Raw genomic sequence first — 10,000 nt, 5'->3', positions numbered from 1 at the left:
CACACACCCACACACCCACACACACACACACACACACACACACACACACACACACACACACACACCACACACACACACACACACACAAAAACAACAACACTTGCCAACTATGTATTTCAGTGCATGCGTATTAGATGACCGTTTATTTCTTTGTTCCCTTTGTTCTTTGTTGTGTCTATTAATCCTTCGGGATTTTATGACAATAAATGAAGTCAAGTCAAGTCAAGTCAAGTCAAGTCAAGTCAAGTCACACACACACACACACACACCACACACACACACACACACACACACACACACACACCTCCCCCATCCCCACCCCATCAGACGCACGACATCTTCACCCACCTTTATGAGCTTCAAGGGGCCCGCGTAGCGGCCCATCTTCAACCCCAGGATATTCTTCACTTGGGACGTGAACACGTGGCACGCGGCACCGGTGGTGAAGCCGCTGATCAGGGGGTCTGAGAGGTACACCGTCAGGAAACCCAGGCGAAAAATGCCCAGCAACAGCTGTCAAAAATGACAAAATAAATAAATAGATAAATGACAAAACAATTAAAAGGAATAGATAAATGACAAAATGACTAAACAAATGAATAAATGACTAAACAAATAAGGGGCAAAATGAATGACTAATTAAATGACTCTCTCTCTCTCTCTCTCTCTCTCTCTCTCTCTCTCTCTCTCTCTCTCACCCAGTCCCCTCTCTGATGCCTCATATATATACGCAATGTGAGTCGGCCAAGGTGCTGCAGAATCGAAGAGACTGATAAAGCACACAGGTAGGTTTTGAAAAGACGATATTTTTGTTTGTTGTTTGTTTGTTTTTTCTCACGAAGAGTGGAAAATCCACATAAATATGTTCCCCCCCCCCCCACACACACACAAAGATACATTCCACACCTGAACACCCCAATACCTCACCTGCATGCAGCCCGCGGCGAAGGTGATAGCCATGGCATAGGCCACCTTGGTCTGAAGCACCTCCTCGCTGTTGTCGGCCAGGTAAGAGGTGGCCGTCCCGTTCACCTGCACCGTTTCGTTCCAGGTGGTGAGCACTATACCCTTCTCCTCCATCCCCTTGTCCAGCGCCGCCCCCACCATCAGACTGACCACGGCAAAGGTACCTGTCAGGCAGGAGATGCGGGTGGGGCCGGGGGTGGGGGATTGGAGGGAGGGCTTCAGCAGTGGAAAATGGAACGTAATGAGCATCATCGTAAAAATGAGTTGCGAGCTGGATAACTGAGCGCCAAGTGGGACGCTGTGTATATACTCTTTCTGTCTCTCTCCCCTTTGTCTCTTGTTTCTGTCACGGCGCGATAGCCGAGTGGTTTTAAAGCGTTGGACTTTCAATCTGAGGGCCCCGGGTTCGAATCTCGGTGACGGCACCTGGTGGGTAAAGGGTGGAGATTTTTCCGATCTCCCAGGTCAACGTATGTGCAGACCTGCTAGTGCCTGAACCCCCTTGGTGTGTATGCGCACGCAGAAGACCAAATGCACACGTTAAAGACCCTGTAATTCATGTCAGAGTTCGGTGGGTCATAGAAACAAGAAGATACCCAGCATGCACACCCCCGAAAACGAAGTATGGCTGCCTACATGGTATGGTAAATGAACAAAACGGTCATACGCGTAAAATGTTACATGTCTGTCTGAGTTTGTATGCGTGCATGCCTGAAATCTGATTGAATGACACAGGAAACGAATGATGAGCACCCAGTGGCAGCCGTCAGTTGGCTCTACCCAGGTAGGCAGCCTGTTGTGCAAATGACCCTGTGTTTGTAAAGCGCTGTGAGCTTGGTCTCAAACCGTGGATTGGCGCTATATGAGTATCCATATCAATCAATCATTCAATCTCTCTCTCTCTCTCCATAATTCGAAATATTACGTCGTGAATGTTGTTGAACATCTGTGTTAGCTATTTTTGGTTGATTTATGTTGTAGATTCATAGTGTGTCATGTTAAATCTTATTTGTCCTTCTTAATGTTACTCCCTTCAGTAAGGGGCTTTGGCCTTTATCTGAATAAAAAATCGTTATCGTTCTCTCTCTCTCGTGGAGAGAAGAGCACCCCCAAATTCCACGCCGAGAATTATGCTGTGGCTGAAGTACAGTACAAGACAGTACAAGAAAGTACAATGCAATACAATACAACACAATACAACACAACATACTGTAGTAGTACAACACATTGCAGTACAATGGACTACAAATAAACAGCAGTGTTGTCATCCTGTCCTGTCATGTCCTGTCATTATTGTTTGGGAACGGAAGATGATAAACATATTCACTGGAGTGATGGCCTAGAGGTAACACGTCCGCATAGGAAGCGAGTGAATCTGAGCGCGCTGGTTCGAATCACGGCTCAGCCTCCGATATTTTCTCCCCCTCCACTAGACCTTGAGTGGTGGTCTGGACGCTAGTCATTCGGATGAGACGATAAACCGAGGTTCCGGTGCAGCGTGCACTTGACCCACGTAAAAGAACCCACGGCAACAAAAGGGTTGTTCCTGGCAAAATTCTGTAGAAAAATCAACTTCGATAGGAAAAACAAATAAAACTGCACGCAGGAAAAAAAAAAGGGGGGGTGGGGGTGGGGGTGGGGGGGCGACGCGCTCTCCCTGGGGAGAGCAGCCCGAATTTCACACAAAGGAATCTGTTGTGATAAAAAGAAATACAAATACGAATACAAATACTATAACCTGTCAGGTGCTCACACACCTATGGAGATGTGCTTGGAGGTGCCCAAGAAGAAGTATACGATGACCGGGAAGAAGGACGCATACAGTCCGTGCACAGGGGACAGGGAGGCCAGCTGACCATACGCCATACCTGCAACACAGGTGTTTTTTTTCAGTTACTCGAGGAGGCGTCACTGTTTGTACAAATCCATATACGCTACAGCACATCTTCTAGGCAGATGTCTGACCAGTAGCGTAACCCAACGCTCTTAGTCAGACCTTGAGTGGATGCTGATATATTATACGATTATTTGAGTACCAATGGAGTGGATTTCTTCTGCAGAATTTTGCCAGAGGACAACACTCTCGGTATTGCCATGGGTTCTTAGTTTGACGTCTCATCCGAATGACTGGACGCTCAGTTTGACTTTTCCAGTCAACCTGGGAGAGAGGGTGTGCCACACAACAACACTTACATGGGTTCTGTCTGTCATTGCCCACACATGCTCGCTTCACATCGTCATAATCATCTCTCTCTCTCTCTATCTCTATTCCAAAGAAATATTATGAACGTCCATGTTTGTTTAAATTATGTTTATTGATGGCATCATCTGATGATGGTGTCATACGTAATCTCGCATTGTATTTACACAGAGCTTTTAAGTTAAGAGAAACGGTATTATCATAATTTCTTTAACTAATTGTGAAAATGGTGAATGTTTACTGATAGTATGGTGACATCTGCAGACTGTATTATCGCCCTTCATTCATATGGGGCCATGGCCTTGAGTGAATAAATCATCTCAGCCTCAGTCTCAGTCTCTCTCTCTTTCTCTCTCTCTCTCTCAGATGGGCTATCTGACGAGTCCAAAGGGAGACGAACCTGCAGTCATACAAATAGCTCTTTCTCTTAGAGAGAATTCTAATGCCCCTCCCAAATCATCTCAGCCTCAGTCTCAGTCTCTCTCTCTTTCTCTCTCTCTCTCTCTCTCTCTCTCTCTCTCTCTCTCTCAGATGGGCTATCTGATGAGTCCAAAGGGAGACGAACCTGCAGTCATACAAATAGCTCTTTCTCTTAGAGAGAATTCTAATGCCCCTCCCCCCCCCTCCACCCCTACACCTCCTTTACCCCCCTCCCCCATGTTCCTGTCTTCAAACAGTACAGCTGTCGCCTATTTTCCGTTCCCCATCCCCTCAAAGGTAATGTACAGCGTCTTTATAGTCATTAAATTCTTATAAGTGTCGGAAGAGTTGTTTATATGTAGGCCAGCTGTTTTCTGCCTTCCTTCACGATAATGGTTGTATGTGTGTGTGTGTGTGTGTGTGTGTGTGTGTGTGTGCGCGTGCGCGCGCGTGTGTGTGTGTGCGTGCGTGCGTGCGTGCGTGCGTGTGTGTGTGTGTGTTTGTGTGTGTGTTTCTTCATACAATCTTTAACGAAAGAGAGACAGAGAGAGAGAGAGTCAAAGTGACAGTCAGAGACGGAGAGAAAGAAAGAATCAGACATACAGTCACTCACAATATACGCACAGACAGACAGAAACAAAGACAAACAGAACGACACAGAGGGGAAACACAGAAAGAGGAAAAGAACAGAGAAAGATCCTGAATCAGAAGGGAAAAAAAAACACACAAAAAAACGCTGAACAAGACACAAGAGAGGAGAGCAACAACAACAACAAAAAACCCCAACAAACCCAGACCCAACACAGACCCTGAGGGATATGCATGATTCCGACGGTCAGACCAGCTATGATGTCTGAAGGCAGATCCTTCTTCACACTGTAGCCTCGCAGCAAACGCAGAAAAGGCAGCACGTGCATCAGAAACCCCCTGACACAGGCGCACGAACACGCGCATTTTCTCGCCTTCCTCTTCACCCACGTCAAAGGTGATCTAGCAGCATACACCTGTTCGAAACCTTGATCAAAGTCCAGTTCTGTGAGGATTGGCCGCTCCACCATGACCATTTCGTCCGCTGTAAGAGTATCGTCGTTGAGGTTGTCGGTTGATGTCGGCTGACCTGAGGGAGAAAACAGAACTGAATCATTCATTGAAATGTTTACCTGTGGACTGACGTTTTAGTTTATCAGGGGGATTACTAGGTAGCTTGTTCACTGGACTAACGTTTCTCCTGTGTGTATGTTTTGTGTTTGTTTGTGTGTGTGTTTTTTGTTGTTTTTTTTTTTCGTTTTTTTTTCGGGGGTAAAGTCGTGGGCTTCTTCTTCTTCCTCTTCCTCCCCTTCTTTTTCTCATCATCAACAGTAGAAGTAGTAGCAGTAGCAGCAGCAGCAGTAATAGTAGTAGTCGTAGTAGTGGTAGCAGTAGTAGCAGCAACAACAACAACGGTAGCAGCAGCAACAGCAGCTATCACAGCAGTGGTAGCAGTTGTAGTAGCAGCAACAACAACAACGACGGTAGCAGCAGCAGCAGCAGCAGCAACAGCAGCTGCAACAGCAATAGTAGTGTTAGAAGTAGCGTTTTGTTTTATTACCCCTACAAGGTCCGGAGTGTCCCAGTGGCAGCATTACTCCCACGCCGCTCACGCCGAGTCTCCCAAACACGGCCACTCTCTGTCTCCTTCGTTTGTGGCCTAAGTTCCAGCTGTTCCAAAAAGGCTGTCATTCTCAGGTCGCAATAACGCAACACACCAAAGAAGACCCAGCATAAGTCTTGAGTAGATTTGGTCGCATTCAATGGTACCTGTTCTTACCTCAGCAGATACAGGACGCTATCTTTTAAATCCCTTACTGTCCAGCATTATACAGAATACTAGTTCAATTCTGACAAAAAAACAAAACAAAACAACAACAACAACAAAAACCAACAACATTACAGATAATTCACAAAATCTATGTTTTAAAATGGAGGCCTCAACAGTGTACCCATCAGTCGTAGCAGCATTACGAACATTCCTTCTGTACCCCTTCCATTTGCATCAGGCACGCTTGCTTTTTTTCTCTGCTGACCGGGCCATCTTTCATTGGCATCATCACCACCAGTCTGCTCATTCTGGAATCCCTCACATGGCATTATCACCACCAGTCTGCTCATTTTGGAATCCCTCACATGGCATTATCACCACCAGTCTGCTCATTCTGGAATCCCTCACATGGCATTATCACCACCAGTATGCTCATTCTGGAATCCCTCACATGGCATTATCACCACCAGTCTGCTCATTCTGGAATCCCTCACATGGCATTATCACCACCAGTCTGCTCATTCTGGAATCCCTCATACACATCATCATCACCAGTCTGCTCATTCTGGAATCCCTCATACACATCATCATCACCACCAGTCTGCTCATTTTGGAATCCCTCACATGGCATTATCACCACCAGTCTGCTCATTCTGGAATCCCTCATACAGCATCATCACCACCAGTCTGCTCATTCTGGAATCCCTCATACACATCATCACCAGTCTGCTCATTCTGGAATCCCTCATACACATCACCACCAGTCTGCTCATTCTGGAATCCCTCATACACATCATCACCAGTCTGCTCATTCTGGAATCCCTCACATGGCATTATCACCACCAGTCTGCTCATTCTGGAATCCCTCACATGGCATTATCACCACCAGTCTGCTCATTCTGGAATCCCTCATACACATCATCATCACCAGTCTGCTCATTCTGGAATCCCTCATACACATCATCACCACCAGTCTGCTCATTCTGGAATCCCTCACATGGCATCATCACCACCAGTCTGCTCATTCTGGAATCCCTCACACACATCCTCACCCAGCCAGCCATCCACCTCTCCGGCACACATCTTACTTCCGTTGCTCAGCAGTCGCAGAAAGCTGGACCTGGACGAGGTGCGGGAGAAGGCGGACCCGAAACTGTCCCGGGACGACTGCCTGTGGAGGCTGCTCTGTCTGAGAACTGCTCGTGATGCTCGGGGGACGACCTACACGGTCACGGGAACTACTGGTGCGAGTTAAGCCGTTGTGGCGGGGCCCTAGCTGAATCAGACTGCTGGGGCGAGAGGCGGGAGGGTGATCCGCCATATCAGCTGCTGTTTGGGATCTGAAGATATGTTACTTTGTGGGTGGGCTGATGGGGACACAGCGCTGTGGCTTGAAAAAATTCTTACACTTTTTTTCGGGGGGTGAGCTTCTTCCAAACTTATCTATTTCATTTCTTTAACTCACTCAGTACGGCCAGTCCTCTCTTCTCCTCTACACAGACCCCTGGATGTCCAGTGGGTGTCTGAATGACCCAACCTTCAGCTTCCGTCGTCAGAATTGTGGTATTCTTTGTCAACATTCACTGTCTTCAGTATAAGAGCCTTCCGCTTGCAATATTTTGATGATGGTAATTGGGGTGAAACGCTGTTAACGTCGTCTCTTTCGCCGTTCGTATGGAGAGAGTTAACAATATCTGCACGCTGTTTCAAACGAAAAGAGTCAAGACCACTGACACAGGAAAAAATTAGATGGTATACTTCTATGACACTGTGTGGATAAACATTCTTATCCTTTTCGTGGGTGAGTCTCGTCTTTATTTGTTGCATCCAAAAATCTCAGTATACTTTTTGGGATTGAATCATGACACAATCATGAATATTTTGGCTCAGTTAGAATTAAATATGAAAAATACTACCAATATCAGGAGAGTCTGCTAAACAATACACATTTGTGCAGCTTCCCTTGCTCAGAACAAGCTGAAGAAAAAGCCACCACAAAAACATGAAGGTATTGATCCCAACAATTTTAGACCCTTTAAATATTTCCCCAGTTCCAATGTTGAGGATATTAACGTATCATATTTCTTAAAGCGAAATCCGAACCGGAAAAAAATACTGAACTGTTCCTTGACGGGTAACCACAACAGATGCACCAACACAAAACACGAAATAATTGCAAAATGGTTTTGTCAGAGACTGCAGGGAATCGGGTATCAAACCACGACAGCATAGTAAGTGTTGAGGAGCTCAGTGAACTCTGTCCTGTGCAACAGATAGGTGTGTCCAGCACTGTCCAGACTTCAGTTCTCAGACGTGTAAGAATACCTTCCAAAAACTAGTTGTTTTCGTACTCCGACATTGATTCTCTGCGGGTTTTAGTAACTTGACTAAAGAACACGAAGTTTCGAAGTTTTATAAACAGACAGGCCATCTGCATGCTCATCCAATTTGAATTAAAACTTGAATCACTATTTTCACTGCCAGTGATCATCATGAAAAAAAAAAAAAATAAAAAAAGATTGTGAGAACTAGAAAGAAATCTTTTCATTATACTAAAACTCCATTTCTATATCCTCACCACTGCGCCACCGCGAGCATCTGTGGTCAACAGGCAGACAAGATCTTGAGCCATAGCCCCCTATCACGTGATACAAACGAAGCGTCAGACGATGGGAAGTCTGGAGGCGCAGGAAGATGAGAAACAGTGGAGTATAACAGGAGTCAGGTTGTCCAGGAGTCGAAACAGAGATGAAATTAAGACTCTTTGGTCTCGTTCCGACAGTCACCCAAAGCCGCCGCGGTGGCGCAATGGATAGCCAAGATCACTGACGACCGGAAGCTTTGAGTTGAAACACAACCTCCTCCTCCTCATCTCTCTCTCTCTCTCTCTCTCTCTCTCTCTCTCTCTCTCTCTCTCTCTCATGGATGCGATTACGTTGATTTAATTAAATGTGAACTAGTGATGGCAGGCAAGCGCATCATTGACACAGCCTATTTACATCATTATTAGATTTTATGTGACTTCATTTTTTGGGGCGATTTCTGTCATCTAATTGACACGTACACGTGCAACCTTTTTTTTATTCACAGGTTTAGGTTATACTTCCATTGCTGTGTGTATAATTGTTGTTGCTGTTGTTGTTGTTGTTGATGATGATGATGTTGTTATTGTTGTTGATGATGATGATGATGATGATGTTGTTATTGTTGTTGTTGATGATGATGATGTTGTTGTTGTTGTTGACGATCATGATGATGATGTTTTTGTTGTTGATGGTGATGTTGTTGTAATTGTTGTTGTTGCTGCTGTTGTTGTTGTTGATGATGATGATGCTATTGTTGTTGTTGTTGATAATAATGATGATGATATTGTTTTTGTTGTTATTGTTGTTGTTGTTGTTGATGTTGCAATTTGTAATCGAGCGGGTGAATTCCCAAATGACTCCACGAGATACCCAAAACTGAAGTAAAATATCAAACTGGTTATGATAAGCTGGCATCATCAATTTCCTCAGGCAATGAACGTTTTCTTTCAGCTGTAATTATATATCTAAAACATAACTTCCTCCATTCCAGAAATTCATCGGATTCTCCAAACAGACGACAGGCGAATAAAATTGTCTTGACGTCACGGTTCAAGTCAGTTTGTTGGCGGTGCAACGGTCTAGGATTACCCGCACCATATTTAACCCCAGGGTGTTTCTTTGACTTGATTTCTTTGACATGATTTCGCTACACGGAGCAGACCAGGGTATGATTATTTCTTCTTCTCCTTCTACATCTTCTTCTCCTCTTACTCCCCCCCGCCCTCCTCCTTCTTCTTCTCTGTCTTCTTCTTTATCATCATCACCATCATCTTCTACTACTACTACTACTACTACTACTACTACTACTACTACTACTACTACTACTACTACTACTACTACTACTACTACTACTACTACTACTACTACTACTACTACTACTACTACTACTACGTCGTCGTCATCTTCTTCTTCCTTTGAAAAAATAAAATCTGGACTTGTTTGGGAGGATTTGTTTCCTCCAGCTACACAATAATTGACTTGGGGGGTAAAGATGATGGGGGTGGAAGAGAGAGGAAAAAAGCTTTTCTGAAAAAAGCTATTCGTTCCACTGGGGATGACCTCGAGGTCATTCCAATTCATTTATTGGAATTATCGGGATATGTCCAATAGTTCCGAATAATATAATAACTTAGGACGATAGTACATTCCGGTCTTGATTAAGAGGACCAAAACGTCTCTTCTGTAAAACAAACAGTAACCGTGGATACTTTTTTCGTCGGTTCACAAAGACGTACCAAGACAAAATTATTGTCCGTACGCGTACTGAGAAAGGAGAATTCTTGTCCATGTGTTTACACTGTTGGGGGTGGGGTGGGGGGCGGTGTGTGTGTGTGTGTGTGTGGGGGGGGGGGGTCAGTTTTAAGCGCTACACCGTGATTGGTGGGGATTGTAGAAGTTTATATATCAGTGAGAGTGAGGCCGGAGAAGGAAAGTAATAAAGAGAGAGGGATGGAGGGAGAGATAGAGACAGACAGACAGACAGAGATAGAGACCTGCACACAGACAGACAAAGACAGGGACATAGACAGA

The 10,000-nt window shown here is 45.0% G+C and overlaps 1 protein-coding gene across 2 annotated transcripts in view; it reads right to left on the bottom strand.

The window, feature by feature from the left end:
* The window catches only part of LOC143285021 (prestin-like), a 48,990-nt gene that overhangs the window by 24,297 nt on the left and 14,693 nt on the right, over nt 1-10,000 (bottom strand). For both annotated transcript variants that reach the window (XM_076592194.1, XM_076592195.1), the window contains exons 3-6: nt 4,395-4,703; nt 2,724-2,834; nt 928-1,130; nt 349-513 (exon numbers count right to left, since the gene is read on the bottom strand). In XM_076592194.1, the coding sequence (XP_076448309.1) occupies nt 349-513; nt 928-1,130; nt 2,724-2,834; nt 4,395-4,703 (788 nt within the window). The remainder of the gene's footprint in view (nt 1-348; nt 514-927; nt 1,131-2,723; nt 2,835-4,394; nt 4,704-10,000) is intronic.

This window comes from Babylonia areolata, chromosome 8, assembly GCF_041734735.1.
Source record: "Babylonia areolata isolate BAREFJ2019XMU chromosome 8, ASM4173473v1, whole genome shotgun sequence".
In the NCBI taxonomy this organism is placed as follows: Eukaryota; Metazoa; Mollusca; class Gastropoda; order Neogastropoda; family Buccinidae; genus Babylonia; species Babylonia areolata.
This window is presented reverse-complemented; position numbering and strand designations above follow the sequence as displayed.